Source organism: Oncorhynchus keta, chromosome 30, assembly GCF_023373465.1.
Source record: "Oncorhynchus keta strain PuntledgeMale-10-30-2019 chromosome 30, Oket_V2, whole genome shotgun sequence".
Lineage (NCBI taxonomy): Eukaryota > Metazoa > Chordata > Actinopteri > Salmoniformes > Salmonidae > Oncorhynchus > Oncorhynchus keta.
This window is the reverse complement of record NC_068450.1, coordinates 32,000,935-32,019,178: the sequence shown is the minus strand read 5'-3', so window position 1 is coordinate 32,019,178 and position 18,244 is coordinate 32,000,935. Positions and strand designations below refer to the sequence as shown.

The 18,244-nt window shown below is 47.7% G+C and overlaps 1 protein-coding gene across 1 annotated transcript in view; it reads left to right on the top strand.

Moving 5' to 3' along the window:
* Nucleotides 1-18,244, top strand: part of LOC118372759 (testican-1-like) — a 473,522-nt gene that overhangs the window by 372,293 nt on the left and 82,985 nt on the right. The window contains exons 5-6 of the mRNA XM_052488275.1: nucleotides 1,257-1,377; nucleotides 17,752-17,884. Coding sequence (XP_052344235.1) covers nucleotides 1,257-1,377; nucleotides 17,752-17,884 — 254 coding nt within the window. The remainder of the gene's footprint in view (nucleotides 1-1,256; nucleotides 1,378-17,751; nucleotides 17,885-18,244) is intronic.

Genomic DNA, 18,244 nt, shown 5'->3' with positions numbered 1-18,244 from the left:
AGCCACCTGTGTCTCGCAGCTATGGCGACAATGTTGCCGTGGAGATGGATGTGAGCGCAGACAGGGCTATACGACTTGCTTGCCCGGAGTTCTGATGAGGCAGGCCCAGAAGGGTCACACTACAGAAACTCTACCTACGTTAAAATCTCCAACTCTTTCCCTATGATTCTTACTCCTCTAAATGCAATATGGGATTTCTGAATGGTATCATATGGTTTAGATCCTGGAGCGCTTGGGGGTCTTATAACTGTTATAAGCCACATGCACGCACACACACACACACACACACACACACACACACACACACACACACACGCACACACACACACACACACACACACACACACACACACACACACACACACACACACACACACACACACACACACACACACACACACACACACACACACACACACACACACACACACACACACACACACACGCACACACACACACTTTCTCTTCTCTTTTTTCACCTCCTCACTCCTTCTCTCCTCGCTCCTCTGTTTTATGGTCACTGGCATTGACAGAAATGCTCATGGTGAGGACAACCATTTGTCGAAGCACTGCGTTGTTAGGTTGTGAGGGTGAGTTTACACTCAGGGGTTTTCTTGTCATTATTTTGCTGTATCTCTTCGTGTCTGAATGAATGAAAGGTATCTCCTAGTATTGAGTAGAGTCCTTTCAATCCCATATTCTCTGCTGTCTGATTACATTCTGATCTTACTGGTCTTGTTAGAATGTGTATTTGTACCACTGTTAATGGTAGGTCATAATTGCCCACACACTGGATGAATCAACTGCATCTTTATGTAATACATGTATCACTAGCCACTTTAACTATGCCCCTTTGTTTACATACCCTACATTACTCATCTCATATGTATATACTGTACTCGATACCATCTACTGTATCTTGCCTATGCTGCTCTGTACCATCACTCACTCATATATCTTTATGTACATATTCGTTATCCCCTTACACTTGTGTCTATAAGGTAGTAGTTTTTGGAATTGTTAGCTAGATTACTTGTTGGTTATTACTGCATCGTCGGAACTAGAAGCACAAGCATTTCGCTACACTCGCATTAACATCTGCTAACCATGTGTATGTGACAAATAAAACTTGATTTGATTTGATTTGAACATTGTTTCCACATCATTCCAATGAAATGGCGTTGAACCAATGTGGAATAGACGTTGAATTGACGTGGGTGTCGCCCTGTTATTTTGTCCCTTCTCTCTCCCGGTAGCTCTGGACGCCACTAAACATCCATGTGTGAAGGTTCGCTGCCCTCCTCACAGGGTGTGTGTCAGCCACGACTACCAGACAGCCATCTGCACCAACACCAACCACAAGCAGCCTACACACAGGTAAGAGAAAAACAAGAGTTACAACTTGATTGTCTTTCTTTCGTTAACGTCATTATGGCCTTGATAATGTATAGAATTGAGTTACTTACAGCAGCCCCTGCCTGGTATTAGCCATCACCCACGTGGCAATAGCCTTTCTCTATGTCCATTAAAGTCCATTACTGCTCTTATCGACAAAGGCCAGAGACCCCACTGAGATGGAGTTTGATTGACAGAGAGAAGAAGGGAAGGGGAGGGGGCAGAGGGGGAGGAAGAGAGGAGTGCAGGTAGGATCTCTGTGGGGAAAGGAGAGGAGGAGGAGGGAGAGAAGGAGGAGGGGGGGGGGGAGGGGGAGGAGGAGGGAGAGCAGGAGGAGGAAGAGGAGGAGGAGGAGGAGGGAGAGAAGGAGGAGGGGGGGGAGAAGTGGGAGGAGGAGGGAGAGCAGGAGGAGGAGGAGGAGAAGGAGGGAGAGGAGGAGGAGGAGGAGAGAGAGAGAGAGAGCAGGAGGAGGAGAAGAGAGAGCAGCAGGAGGAGGAGGAGGGAGAGGAGGGGGAGGAGGGGAGGTGTGGGCCGCCCTCGATGCTCTTCAGTTTAATACAAAAAAATATCAATTATGCAATGGCCGTTAAGTGGGAATAAGTGCTTGTTGCTCATAATTACTGACGGCCCGTGGATATACAAACACAAACAGAGCTGTGGCTGAGCCAATGCAGTGAGACATCGCTGGAGGGCTCCCAACACATCTACTGTGGCTACTGTTCTGCTGATCCAGTTACCAACACAGAATATATCAGGAACAGAACCCGCCACACACTGTCTGGTACTCTGGTTAGCTCAGTAGCCCACTTGATCGAGGGCTTTATCATGGCGCCTGCAGGGGGATATTTGGGAACTCATTTAAGTCATAAGGTGAAATGATGGGATGGACACTGGTTCATGTACAGTATGTCTACCAGGTGGGACTTATACGAGTACTTTTCCCTTTACCAAATCTTCATCTCCACTGTGTGTGTGTGTGTGTGTGTGTGTGTGTGTGTGTGTGTGTGTGTGTGTGTGTGTGTGTGTGTGTGTGTGTGTGTGTGTGTGTGTGTGTGTGTGTGTGTGTGTGTGTGTGTGTGTGTGTGTGTGTGTGTGTGTGTGTGTGTGTACAGTCGTGGGCCAAAAATGTTGAGAATGACACAAATATGAATTTTCACACAGTCTGCTGCCTCAGTTTGTATGATGGCAATTTGCATATACTCCAGAATGTTATGAAGAGTGATCAGATGAATTGCAATTAATTGCAATGTCCCTCTTTGCCATGCAAATGAACCTGAATCCCCCAAAAACATTAACAATGCATTTAAGCCCTGGCACAAAAGGACCAGCTGACATTATGTCAGTGATTCTCTTGTTAACACAGGTGTGAGTGTTGACGAGGACAAGGCTGGAGATCACTCTGTCATGCTGATTGAGTTCGAATAACAGACTGGAAGCTTCAAAAGGAGGGCGGTGATTGGAATCATTGTTCTTCCTTTGTTATCCATGGTTACTTGCAAGGAAACATGTGACGTCACCATTGCTTTGCACAAAAAGGGCTTCACAGGCAAGGATATTGCTGCCAGTAAGATTGCACCTAAATCAACCATTGATTGCATCATCAAGAACTTCAAGGAGAGCAGTTCAATTGTTGTGAAGAAGGCTTCAGGGTGCCCAAGAAAGTCCAGCAAGCGCCAGGACCGTCTCCTAAAATGAATTCAGCTGCGGGATCGGGGCACCACCAGTACAGAGCTTGCTCAGGAATGGCAGCAGGCAGGTGTGAGTGCATCTGCACGCACAGTGAGGTGAAGACTTTTGGAGGATGGCCTGGTGTCAAGAAGGGCAGCAAAGAAGCCACTTCTCTCCAGGAAAAACATCATGGACAGACTGATATTCTGCAAAAGGTACAGGGATAGGACTGCTGAGGACTGGGGTAAAGTCATTTTCTCTGATGAAACCCCTTTCCGATTGTTTGGGGCATCCGGAAAAAAGCATGGTGAGCGCTACCATCAGTCCTGTGTCATGCCAACAACAGTAAAGCATCCTGTGACCATTCATCTGTTGGGTTGTTTCTCAGCCAAGGGAGTGGGCTCACTCACAATTTTGCCTACGAATACAGCCATGAATAAAGAATGGTACCGGGTTGGAGCGAGCGGTCGCATCCGCACTTCGGTCCGCAGGTAGTATAACTTTTCATTACATTTCATTACATTTCATTATAGTACAACGGTTTGATTTGTCTAATCTTAGCAATTTCTTCTTAGCTAGCTACATAGCCGTCTTTGTATCAAAGATAATTGCGTAATTATCGTATTTCGTCGTCCTAACGTAGTCTACACTGCTATCTGCCCAGCAGCTAGCCAGCTAGAAAACGTCCACCAGTCTACCGAATAGCAGCACTGTAGAAACTATTACACTCAACTGAACGACTTGATTAGTGTAGTGTTAGCTAGCTACATAGTTGTCTTTGCTGTCTTCGTATCCAAGATAATTGTGTAGTTTAGAGTGTGTAGTCTTAGAGTGATTATCTTAATTTACAGAGGTTAGCTAGCCAGCTATTTGTCGTCCTTAACGTAGGAGACACTGCTAGCTAGCCAACAGCTAGCCAACGTCTACCGAATAGAACTTCCGCACTCAACAACCCGGTCGCATTCCGCGTCGCTCCACAGGTAGTATCACATTTTCATTTCATTTCATTACAGCACAACGGTTTGATTTGTTTGATCGTAGCTAGCTACATAGCTAGCTACATAGCCGTCTTTGTATCAAAGATAATTGTGTAGTCTAGAGCGATTTTCTAGGTTAGCTAGCCAGCTATTGTCGTTCTTTTAACGCAACATAACGTAATCAACACTGCTAGCTAGCCAGCTAGCCCCCGAATAGCAGCACTGTAGAAACTATTACACTCAACGCAACGACTTGATTAGTGTAGTGTCAACAACGCAGCCACTGCCAGCTAGCCTACAAAGTCAACAACGCAGCCACTGCCAGCTAGCCTACTTCAGCAGTACTGTATCATTTTAATCATTTTAGTCAATAAGATTCTTGCTACGTAAGCTTAACTTTCTGAACATTCGAGACGTGTAGTCCACTTGTCATTCCAATCTCCTTGCATTAGCGTAGCCTCTTCTGTAGCCTGTCAACTATGTGTCTGTCTATCCCTGTTCTCTCCTCTCTGCACAGACCATACAAACGCTCCACACCGCGTGGCCGCGGCCACCCTAATCTGGTGGTCCCAGCGCGCACGACCCACGTGGAGTTCCAGGTCTCCGGTAGCCTCTGGAACTGCCGATCTGCGGCCAACAAGGCAGAGTTCATCTCAGCCTATGCCTCCCTCCAGTCCCTCGACTTCTTGGCACTGACGGAAACATGGATCACCACAGATAACACTGCTACTCCTACTGCTCTCTCTTCGTCCGCCCACGTGTTCTCGCACACCCCGAGAGCTTCTGGTCAGCGGATCCTCATCTCTCCCAAGTGGTCATTCTCTCTTTCTCCCCTTACCCATCTGTCTATCGCCTCCTTTGAATTCCATGCTGTCACAGTTACCAGCCCTTTCAAGCTTAACATCCTTATCATTTATCGCCCTCCAGGTCCCCTCGGAGAGTTCATCAATGAGCTTGATGCCTTGATAAGCTCCTTTCCTGAGGACGGCTCACCTCTCACAGTTCTGGGCGACTTTAACCTCCCCACGTCTACCTTTGACTCATTCCTCTCTGCCTCCTTCTTTCCACTCCTCTCCTCTTTTGACCTCACCCTCTCACCTTCCCCCTACTCACAAGGCAGGCAATACGCTCGACCTCATCTTTACTAGATGCTGTTCTTCCACTAACCTCATTGCAACTCCTCCAAGTCTCCGACCACTACCTTGTATCCTTTTCCCTCTCGCTCTCATCCAACACTTCCCACACTGCCCCTACTGGATGGTATCGCGCCGTCCCAACCTCCGCTCTCTCTCCCCCGCTACTCTCTCCTCTTCCATCCTATCATCTCTTCCCTCTGCTCAAACCTTCTCCAACCTATCTCCTGATTCTGCCTCCTCAACCCTCCTCTCCTCCCTTTCTGCATCCTTTGACTCTCTATGTCCCCTATCCTCCAGGCCGGCTCGGTCCTCCCCTCCCGCTCCGTGGCTCGACGACTCATTGCGAGCTCACAGAACAGGGCTCCGGGCAGCCGAGCGGAAATGGAGGAAAACTCGCCTCCCTGCGGACCTGGCATCCTTTCACTCCCTCCTCTCTACATTTTCCTCCTCTGTCTCTGCTGCTAAAGCCACTTTCTACCACTCTAAATTCCAAGCATCTGCCTCTAACCCTAGGAAGCTCTTTGCCACCTTCTCCTCCCTCCTGAATCCTCCTCCCCCCTCCTGCCTCTCTGCAGATGACTTCGTCAACCATTTTGAAAAGAAGGTCGACGACATCCGATCCTCGTTTGCTAAGTCAAACGACACCGCTGGTTCTGCTCACACTGGCCTACCCTGTGCTCTGACCTCTTTCTCCCCTCTCTCTCCAGATGAAATCTCGCGTCTTGTGACGGCCGGCCGCCCAACAACCTGCCCGCTTGACCCTATCCCCTCCTCTCTTCTCCAGACCATTTCCGGAGACCTTCTCCCTTACCTCACCTCGCTCATCAACTCATCACTGACCGCTGGCTACGTCCCTTCCGTCTTCAAGAGAGCGAGAGTTGCACCCCTTCTGAAAAAACCTACACTCGATCCCTCCGATGTCAATAACTACAGACCAGTATCCCTTCTTTCTTTTCTCTCCAAAACTCTTGAACGTGCCGTCCTTGGCCAGCTCTCCCGCTATCTCTCTCAGAATGACCTTCTTGATCCAAATCAGTCAGGTTTCAAGACTAGTCATTCAACTGAGACTGCTCTTCTCTGTATCACGGAGGCGCTCCGCACTGCTAAAGCTAACTCTCTCTCCTCTGCTCTCATCCTTCTAGACCTATCGGCTGCCTTCGATACTGTGAACCATCAGATCCTCCTCTCCACCCTCTCCGAGTTGGGCATCTCCGGCGCGGCCCACGCTTGGATTGCGTCCTACCTGACAGGTCGCTCCTACCAGGTGGCGTGGCGAGAATCTGTCTCCTCACCACGCGCTCTCACCACTGGTGTCCCCCAGGGCTCTGTTCTAGGCCCTCTCCTATTCTCGCTATACACCAAGTCACTTGGCTCTGTCATAACCTGATGCACTATTGTAAATTGGCTGTTCCACTGGATGTCATAAGGTGTATGCACCAATTTGTAAGTCGCTCTGGACAAGAGCGTCTGCTAAATGACTTAAATGTAAATGTAAATGTAAATAACCTCACATGGTCTCTCCTATCATTGCTATGCAGACGACACACAATTAATCTTCTCCTTTCCCCCTTCTGATGACCAGGTGGCGAATCGCATCTCTGCATGTCTGGCAGACATATCAGTGTGGATGACGGATCACCACCTCAAGCTGAACCTCGGCAAGACGGAGCTGCTCTTCCTCCCGGGGAAGGACTGCCCGTTCCACGATCTCGCCATCACGGTTGACAACTCCATTGTGTCCTCCTCCCAGAGCGCTAAGAACCTTGGCGTGATCCTGGACAACACCCTGTCGTTCTCAACTAACATCAAGGCGGTGGCCCGTTCCTGTAGGTTCATGCTCTACAACACATATGTCAGAGTCAAGGCCCGCGGGCCACATCCGGCCCGCGAGAAGGTTTTTTACGGCCCCTGGGATGATCTTGATTTATTATTAGAACCGCCCGCAGACCGCAGCAAGCCGGCAGCCCGCAGATCTTTTACACGCACCAATACTACATTTCCCACAATGCAACGGTGACGCACCGAGCAGTAGGCTGCTTCATTTCAATATTTATTGGCACAGCAGTTGTCAGCATCACAGTAAAATTAACTTTCAGATACCCATCAAAAATGGCAAAACGGAAGGTGGACACTGAGAACCGGGGTTTCAAACAAGGTGGGAGTCGGAGTATTTGTTCACGGAGGTAGCTGGAAAACCTGTGTGTCTTCTGTGTGGAGAAAGTGTGGCGGTACTGAAAGAGTATAATCTGAGACGACATTATGAAACGAAACACGCGGACAAAAACAAGAATATGGACATGGAACAAAGGCTACAAAAGGCAGAGGAATTAAAACGAGGCCTCAAATCTCGACAGGCTCTGTTCAAAAAGCCAAATCACAAGGCCAGGCTGCTGTCAAGGCCAGTTTTATTTTGGCAGAAGAGATCGCTAAATCAGCCCGGCCATTTACGGAGGGGATTTCATCAAAAACTGCATGATTAAAGTTTGTGACGAAGTTTGCCCAGAAAAAAGGCAACTCTTTTAAATGTGAGTCTGAGCAGAAACACCATTGCCGAGAGAGTAGACCAGTTGTCCATCAATCTAAAAGAGCAGCTTGTGAAAAAGGAAAAGATTTCATTGCATATTCCTTGGCTGTGGATGAGAGCACCGACATTTCTGACATTGCCCAGTTGTCAATTTTCATCCGCGGAGTGGACTCCAGCCTAAGCGTGACAGAGGAGTTTTTGGCTTTACGTCCTATGCATGGCACAACTACGGGGCATGATTTGTATGAAGAGGTGTCAAGATGTGTAAATGAGATGGAGCTGCCTTGGGAAAAACTCGTGGGTTTGACAACCGACGGAGCACCTGCGATGTGTGGACACAGGAGCGGACTGGTGGCGAAGATACGGGAAAAGATGCAAGAGGAAAACGCGACAGGTGAGCTGACAGCTTATCATTGTATCATACACCAGGAAGCGTTGTGCGGTAAAGCCTTGAAAATGGAGCATGTAATGAGCATCATCACGCGCACAGTTAACTTTATCAGAGCCAAAGGTTTGAATCACCGCCAGTTCAAGGCATTTCTGACGGAGTTAGAAACGGAGCATGGTGATTTGCCTTATCACACAGAGGTGCGATGGCTAAGCCAGGGAAAGGTGCTTCAAAGATGTTTCGAGCTTCGTGAGGAGATTTGTCTGTTCTTGGACAGCAAAGGGAAAGACACAACACAACTCCGAGACGAAATGTTTCTGTGTGAAATGGCTTTTCTGTGTGACATTACGAGTCATCTGAATGCAATGAACTTGCAGCTGCAGGGTCGGGATCGTGTCATCTCTGATATGTACAGTACAGTGAAGGCATTTAAAACCAAACTGACTCTGTGGGAGACGCAGATGCGGAAAGAAAAATTTGAGCCACTTTCCCAGCTGCCAGACCATGAAAGAGAAGCTCTCTACCAGTGCGTTCCCGAGCGCACAGTTGGCTGATAAAATAGGTATGCTTGCCGCTGACTTTCGATGCCGATTTGCTGACTTTGAAGCACAAAAAAGCAGGTTGGAACTGCTCGGTAACCCATTTGCTGTTGACGTGGAAAGCTCACCACCAAACCTCCAAATGGAGTTGATTGACCTCCAATGCAATGATGCACTGAGGGCAAAATATGCGGCAGTGGGTGCTGCGGAGTTCGCCCGTTTCCTCCCCGACACAATGCCCCAGCTGCGCATCCAGGCTGCTCAAACGTTGTCTATGTTTGGCAGCACATACCTGTGTGAACAACTGTTTTCTTTGATGAACTTGAACAAAACATCACACAGAAGTCGACTTACTGCTGAACACCTCCACTCAATTCTGAGGATTTCCTCAGCTCAGAGCCTTACCCCGAACATTGATGAACTTGTGGAAAAGATGGGACACCACCAAGTATCACCCTCAACCTCAAACAAGTGAACATTACTGTGCAATCACATATTTAGAGTTTTTACTCAGTTCAAGTTTAAAAGTTAAAGTTTAATATTTGTTTTCACTGCATGTTACTTCTCCTTAAACAAAGTGTTGTTTTTGATTAATAGATTTTTGCACTTTATTTTATTGTATTTCAATCCAATTATATTTTAAAAATATTTCAGTTGAGTGGATGATAGAAAATTGCTATTATTGTTTTTTTCTTTGAAGTAAATTTAGCCCACTTTTGCTAAAATAGAAAATATAGGCTACTGATGGTGCCTTGAATACCGGTTTCTTTCATTTAATGTTCATGTTATGGGGATTTTTATATAAAGGAAATTTGTCTTTTGTGTCTGTTGAAAATTAAAGATTACTGACAGAGCCATAAGAAAATATTGCTTTATTTATCTGATCATATTGGAATATATTTGTTAGGTTTTCAGTAGGTTCAATTAGGTTCACTAGACTATATGCGTCATTTAAAAATTTTTCAATGAACATTCGAACAGTCCGGCCCTCGGCTTGTAGCTAAATTTTTATTTGGCCCTCCGTCCATTTGACTTTGACACCCCTGCTCTACAACATCCGCAGAGTACGACCCTGCCTCACACAGGAAGCGGCGCAGGTCCTAATCCAGGCACTTGTCATCTCCCGTCTGGATTACTGCAACTCGCTGTTGGCTGGGCTCCTGCCTGTGCCATTAAACCCCTACAACTCATCCAGAACGCCGCAGCCCGTCTGGTGTTCAACCTTCCCAAGTTCTCTCACGTCACCCCGCTCCTCCGCTCTCTCCACTGGCTTCCAGTTGAAGCTCGCATCCGCTACAAGACCATGGTGCTTGCCTACGGAGCTGTGAGGGGAACGGCACCTCAGTACCTCCAGGCTCTGATCAGGCCCTACACCCAAACAAGGGCACTGCGTTCATCCACCTCTGGCCTGCTCGCCTCCCTACCACTGAGGAAGTACAGTTCCCGCTCAGCCCAGTCAAAACTGTTCGCTGCTCTGGCCCCCAATGGTGGAACAAACTCCCTCACGACGCCAGGACAGCGGAGTCAATCACCACCTTCCGGAGACACCTGAAACCCCACCTCTTTAAGGAATACCTAGGATAGGATAAAGTAATCCTTCTCACCCCCCCCCCTTAAAAGATTTAGATGCACTATTGTAAAGTGGCTGTTCCACTGGATGTCATAAGGTGAATGCATCAATTTGTAAGTCGCTCTGGTTAAGAGTGTCTGCTAAATGACTTAAATGTAAATGTAAATGTACCAACACATCCTCCGAGAGCAACTTCTCCCAACCATCCAGGAACAGTTTGGTGACGAACAATGCCTTTTCCAGCATGATGGACCACATTGCCATAAGGCAAAAGTGATAACTAAGTGGCTCGGGGAACAAAACACGGATATTTTCGGTCCATGGCCAGGAAACTGCCCAGACCTTAATCCCATTGAGAAACAAACAAAACCCCACAAATTCTGACAAACTCCAAGCATTGATTATGCAATAATAGGCTGCCATCAGGCAGGATGTGGCCTAGAGGTTAATTGACAGCATGCCAGGGCGGATTGCAGAGGTCTTGAAAAAGAAGGGTCAACACTGCAAATATTGACTCTTTGCATCAACTTCATGTAAGTGTCAATAAAAGCCTTTGACACTTATGAAATGTTTGTAATTATACTTCAGTATTCCATTGTAACATCTGACAAGAATATCTAAAGGCACTGAGGCAGCAGACTTTGTGAAAATTAATATTTGTGTCATTCTCAAAACTGTATGTGTGTGTGTGTGTGTGTGTGTGTGTGTGTGTGTGTGTGTGTGTGTGTGTGTGTGTGTGTGTGTGTGTGTGTGTGTGTGTGTGTGTGTGTGTGTGTGTGTGTGTGTGTGTGAAATGTGTCAAGTGAAACGACATTAGGGGCTAATGTGACCGCTCACAGGAGAGAGGGAGAGGTGATGTCTGGGTCTGACAGCACACAGCTGAACCTGAGGAGGGGAGATGCACCTGGAGCACTTAGGAGGAAGGCTAATGAAGACAGACAGATGGACAGAGAGATACAAAGATAGAGGGAGGGGAAGAAGGAGAGTGGGATGCTGTGTGTTATTCCGTTCTGTCTGTCTCTGTCTCTCTCTCGCTCTGTCTCTCCCTCCAACCCTGTGCTCGGTCAGTGCGAATGATATCTGACGGGTTCACAGCAGGGTATCCAGGGGTGGTCTGTTAGCCTAATGCACCCGACTCACAGACACACTCCATCCCATCACAGCCTGACACTTAACACACTAGAGACCACAAGCATGGCCATACACATGGGTGATAGACACACAGCTATCTGACAGTGATCCCTCCCTCCTTCGCCATGTGTAAGGTGTTATCCACCCATGCATAGATACCCTGACTAGAGGAAGCACACACTTGAACACACACGCACGCACGCACACACACACACACACAGATGACCTGGGGTACATTGGTACCCCAGGTCATCTTAGGTTTCATTACATACAGTCGACAAGAACTACTGAATATAAGAGCAGCGCCAATCAGTACAACCAGGATTATGACTTTCGCGAAGCGGATCCTGTGTTCTGCCTTTCACCCAGGACAACGGAATGGATCCCAGCCGGCGACCCAAAAAAACTTTGTAAAAGAGGGAAACGAAGCGGTCTTCTGGTCAAACTCCGGAGACGGGCACATCGTGCACCACTCCCTAGCATACTTCTCGCCAATGTCCAGTCTCTTGACAACAAGGTTGATGAAAGCCGAGCAAGGGTAGCATTCCAGAGGGACATCAGAGACTGTAACGTTCTTTGCTTCACAGAAACATGGCTCACTCGAGAGACGCTAACGGAATCGGTGCAGCCAGCTGGTTTCTCCACGTATCGCGCCGACAGAAACAAACATCTTTCTGGTAAGAAGAGGGGCGGGGGCGTATGCTTTATGGTTAACGAGATGTGGTGTGGTCACAACAACATACAGGAACTCAAGTCCTTCTGTTCACCTGATTTAGAATTCCTCACAATCAAATGTCGACCGCATTATCGACCAAGGGAATTCTCTTCGATTATAATCACAGCCGTATATATTCCCCCCCAAGCAGACACATCGATGGCTCTGAACAAACTTTATTTGACTCTTTGCAAACTGGAATCCACATATCCTGAGGCTGCATTCATTGTAGCTGGGGATTTTAACAAGGCTAATCTGAAAACAAGACTCCCTAAATTGTATTAGCATATCGATTGCGCAACCAGGGCTGGTAAAACCTTGGATCATTGCTATTCTAACTTCCGCGACGCATATAAGGCCATCCACCGCCCTCGTTTCGGAAAAGCTGACCACGACTCCATTTTGTTGATCCCTGCCTACAGACAGAAGCTAAAACAAGAAGCTCCCACGCTGAGGTCTGTTCAACGCTGGTCCGACCAATCTGATTCCACGCTCCAAGACTGCTTCCATCATGTGGACTGGGATATGTTTCGTATTGTGTCAAACAACAACATTGACGAATACGCTGATTCGGTGAGCGAGTTCATTAGAACGATGTCGTTCCCATAGCAACGATTAAAACATTCCCAAACCAGAAACCGTGGATTGATGGCAGCATTCGCGTGAAACTGAAAGCGCGAACCACTGCTTTTAATCAGGGCAAGGTGACCGGAAACATGATCGAATACAAATAGTGTAGCTATTCCCTCCGCAAGGCAATCAAACAAGTTAAGCGTCAGTATAGAGACAAAGTAGAGTCGCAATTCAATGGCTCAGACACAAAAGGTATGTGGCAGGGTCTACAGTCAATCACGGATTACAAAAAGAAAACCAGCCCAGTCACGGATCAGGATGTCTTGCTCCCAGGCAGACTAAATAACTTTTTTGCCCGCTTTGAGGACAATACAGTGCCACTGACACGGCCCGCAACCAAAACATGCGGACTCTCCTTCACTGCAGCCGAGGTGAGTAAAACATTTAAACGTGTTAACCCTCGCAAGGCTGCAGGCCCAGACGTCATCCCCAGCCGCGCCCTCAGAGCATGCGCAGACCAGCAGGCTGGTGTGTTTACGGACATATTCAATCAAACCTTATCCCAGTCTGCTGTTCCCACATGCTTCAAGAGGGCCACCATTGTTCCTGTTCCCAAGAAAGCTGAGGTCACTGAGCTAAACGATTACCGCCCCTTAGCACTCACTTCCGTCATCATGAAGTGCTTTGAGAGACTTGTCAAGGACCATATCACCTCCACCCTACCTGACACCCTAGACCCACTCCAATTTGCCTACCGCCCCAATAGGTCCACAGACGATGCAATCTCAACCACACTGCACACTGCCCTAACCCATCTGGACAAGAGGAATACCTATGTGAGAATGCTGTTCATCGACTACAGCTCAGCATTTAACATCATAGTACCCTCCAAACTCGTCATCAAGCTCGAGACCCTGGGTCTCTACCCCGCCCTGTGTAACTGGGTACTGGACTTCCTGATGGGCCGCCCCCAGGTGGTGAGGGTAGGTAACAACATCTCCACCCCGCTGATCCTCAACACTGGGGCCTCACAAGGGTGTGTTCTGAGCCCTCTCCTGTACTCCCTGTTCACCCCCGACTGCGTGGCCACGCACGCCTCCAACTCAATCATCAAGTTTGCGGACGACACAACAGTGGTAGGCCTGATTACCAACATCGACGAGATGGCCTACAGGGAGGAGGGGAGGGACCTCGGAGTGTGGTGTCAGGAAAATAACCTCACACTCAACGTCAACAAAACTAAGGAGATGATTGTGGACTTCAGGAAACAGCAGAGGGAACACCCCCCTATCCACATCGATGGGACAGTAGTGGAGAGGGTAGTAAGTTTTAAGTTCCTCGGCGTACACATCACTGACAAACTGAATTGGTCCACCCACACAGACAGCATCGTGAAGAAGGCGCAGCAGCGCCTCTTCAACCTCAGGAGACTGAAGAAATCCGGCTTGTCACCAAAAGCACTCACAAACTTCTACAGATGCACAATCGAGAGCATCCTGTCGGGCTGTATCACCGCCTGGTACGGCAACTGCTCCGCCCACAACCGTAAGGCTCTCCAGAGGGTAGTGAGGTCTGCACAACGCATCACCGGGGGCAAAGTACCTGCCCTCCAGGACACCTACACCACCCGATGTCACAGGAAGGCCATAAAGATCATCAAGGACAACAACCACCCGAGCCACTGCCTGTTCACCCCGCTATCATCCAGAAGGCGAGGTCAGTACAGGTGCATCAAAGCTGGGACCGAGAGACTGAAAAACAGCTTCTATCTCAAGGCCATCAGACTGTTAAACAGCCACCACTAACATTGAGTGGCTGCTGCCAACACACTGACTCAACTCCAGCCACTTTAATAATGGGAATTGATGGGAATTGATGTAAAATATATCACTAGCCACTTTAAACAATTCTACTTAATATAATGTTTACATACCCTACATTATTAATCTCATATGTATACGTATATACTGTACTCTATATCATCTACTGCATCTTTATGTAATACATGTATCACTAGCCACTTTAAACTATGCTACTTTGTTTACATACTCATCTCATATGTATATACTGTACTCAATACCATCTACTGCATCTTGCCTATGCCGCTCTGTACCATCACTCATTCATATATCTTAATGTACATATTCTTTATCCCTTTACACTTGTGTGTATAAGGTAGTAGTTTTGGAATTCTTATTTAGATTACTCGTTAGTTATTACTGCATTGTCGGAACTAGAAGCACAAGCATTTCGCTACACTCGCATTAACATCTGCTCACGATGTGTATGAAACAAATACATTTGATTTGATTTGATATGATTTTGATTTGACACACACACACACACACACACACACACACACACACACACACACACACACACACACACACACACACACACACACACACACACACACATTCCACTCTCCTGGGCTTTCAGGAGCAGCTGCGAGGAGGAGAGGAGGGAGGAGGAGCAGAGGGGGACATCTTAAGGAGATGCTAATCAGTCTCATCAACGTTTCATATTCAACCGTTTTATCAGACATAATTGCTTTTTTATTCACTAGTGAGTGTTGGCAGCGAGTGGCATGTCTAATCTGTTATTATAGTGTTTGTTTCACAACAGATGGATAATTATAGACATCAAGGTGGTGTCTGCCTGCCGCACTGCGCTGCCGCTAACCTGAATGGGAATGTACCCGTCTAACAGCCAGAGATGTGTGACAGAATCTGTGGAAGACCCAGCTCTGTTCATTCTCAGTCAGTGTATAGACATTCCCCATACAGCCCAGTGGTCAGATTGATTTCTGCGAAGGCTTGTATTCTATATCTCACACCTCAGTGTTATTGTAGACAAAAAGGTGATGCTTCGTCAGACAGAGCAGACCACTTAACGAGAAGATTGCTGGGGGATTTGATCCGATGTAATTACCCTCCTTATAGAAAAGGCCCTGGCGTACCAGGCCTCCATGACTCTGGTCTACACTGACAAGCAGCATCTATCCTCCTGGAGTGAGGCTGAGTCATGGATGTGCCTCGCCTCGGTTTGAGACTTGAAATAGTAACGGTCGCCTTCGGACGCTATCTTGGCACCAAGACAATTCGATTGGAGTGATCAGCCATGTTCTTGTTAAATGCTGTTATGGACCATTTGGAACCTGGAGGTGAGTTGGTCCTGTATCTACAGAATGGCTGAAGAAGAGAGTGGAGTGTAAAGCAAGTCATACAAAGCAACGGAAGTTACCCAGCTTATATTGGGCTCAATATAATTCCTTGCAATTCCAACTCAAATCAAATCAAATGTTGTTTGTCACATGTGCCGTATACATCAGGTGTTAGACCTTATAGTGAAATGCTTACTTACAAGCCCTTAACCAACAAAAAAAGTAAGAGATAAGAAAAAAACAAATAATTAAAGAGCAGCAGTAAATAACAGAGTCAATGTGGAGGCTATATACAGGGGGTACCGGTACAGAGTCAATGTGGAGGCTATATACAGGGGGTACCTGTACAGAGTCAATGTAGAGGCTATATACAGGGGGTACCGGTACAGAGTCAATGTGGAGGCTATATATAGGGGGTACCGGTACAGAGTCAATGTGTCAATTTGCGGGGCACCGGTGTCGAGGTATTTGAGATAATTATGTAAATGCAGGTAGGGTTGTCAAAGTGGCTATGCATAGATAATAACAGAGAGTAGCAGCAGCATGGGGTAGGGGGGGGGGGTGCAAATAGTCTGGGCAGCCATTTGATTAGCTGTTCAGGAGTCTTATGGCTTGGGGGTAGAAACTGTTTAGAAGCTTCTTGTACCTAGACTTGGCGCTCCGGTACCGCTTGCCGTGTGGTAGAAGAGAGAACTGTCTATGACTAGGGTGGCTGGAGTCTTTGATGAATTTTAGGACCTTCCTCTGACACCGCCTGGTATAAAGGTCCTGGATGGCATGAAGCTTGGCCCCAGTGACGTACTGGGCCGTACGCTCTACCCTCTGTAGTGCCTTGTGGTCGGAGGCCAAGCAGTTTCCATACCAGGCAGTGACGCATCCCGTCAGGATGCTCTTGATGGTGCAGCTGTAAAACCTTTTGAGGATCTGAGGACCCATGTCAAATCTTTTCAGTCGCATGAGGGGGAATAGGTTTTGTTGTGCCCTCTTCACGACTGTCTTGGTGTGCTTGGACCATGTTAGTTTGTTGTTGATGTGGACACCAAGGACTTGAAGCTCTCAATCTGCTCCACTACAGCCCCGTCAATGGGAATGGGGGCGTGCTCGGTCCTCTTTTTCCTCTAGTCCACAATAATCTCCTTTGTCTTGATCACGTTGAGGGAGAGGTTGTTGTCCTGGCATCACACGGCCAGGTTTCTGACCTCCTCCCTATAGGCTGTCTCGTTGTTGTCAGTGATCAGGCCTACCACCGTTGTGTCATCAGCAAACTTAATGATGGTGTTGGAGTTGTGCCTGGCTGTGCAGTCATGAGTGAAGAGAGAGTACAGGAGGGGACTGAGCACTCACTCCCGAGGGGCCCCCGTGTTGAGGATCAGCGTGGCGGATGTGTGGTTACCTACCCTTACCACCTGGGGGCGGCCCGTCAGGAAGTCCAGGATCCAGTTGCAGAGGCAGGTGTTTAGTCCCCGGGTCCTTAGCTTAGTGATGAGCTTTTAAGGGCACTATGGTGTTGAACGCTGAGCTGTAGTCAATGAATAGCATCCTCACGTAGATGTTCCTTTTGTCCAGGTGGGAAAGGGCAGTGTGCAGTGCAATAGAGATTGCGTCATCTGTGGATCTGTTGGTGCGGTATGCAAATTGGAGTGGGACTAGGGTTTCTGGGATAATTGTGTTGATGTGAGCCATTACCAACCTTTCAACGCATTTCATGGCTACAGATGTAAGTGTTACAGGTCGGTAGTCATTTAGGCAGGTTACCTGGGCACAGGGACTATTTGACTGCTGCACTGTGCAATTTGAATGCAATTTGTATGCAATTAAAATTGTACAGTTTGATTAACTCAACAATCATATCTGGTAGCTTATTTTTGAGTAAGTATAGAGCTATATCCATGTGTGTTACTCACTGTCTCTCTCGCTCTGTTTATCTCTCTCTCTCTCTCTCTCCCTCTCTCTCTCTTTCTCTCTCACACAGTGTGAAACCGAGGAAAGGAAGCTTGGCCTACAAGCACTGGGCAGGAGCAGGGGCCCATGGGAAGTGTAGGCCATGCCCTGTCATCCTCCCCAGCCCTGTGTGTGGATCTGATGGACACACCTACTCCTCTAAGGTGAGAGACATACCCCCCCCACCCCACCTTGCTCTCTCCCTCGTTCTCTCTTTCTTGTATCCCTCTTGTTTGGCTGTTCGTAGTTTTACGGTCATTTATAGTCATTCATCTACTAATCTCCTGTGGGAAGATTCTGAGTGTGGACCGAGATAATCTGCCAGGACTGAATGGGATGCGTAAGCTCCGAGCAGCATTAGTTCCGGTTTTCAGGTTTTTGTCACTGGATATTTGGAAGTACCAGGATTGGGCGAAGACGGTGCTTAACTGCAACACCTCAAGTGATTCGCTCACGCTCCCACAACGATCGGAAGGGGAGGTATGTTTATACTTTGTAGAATGTAGCAGTCTGACAATGACAAT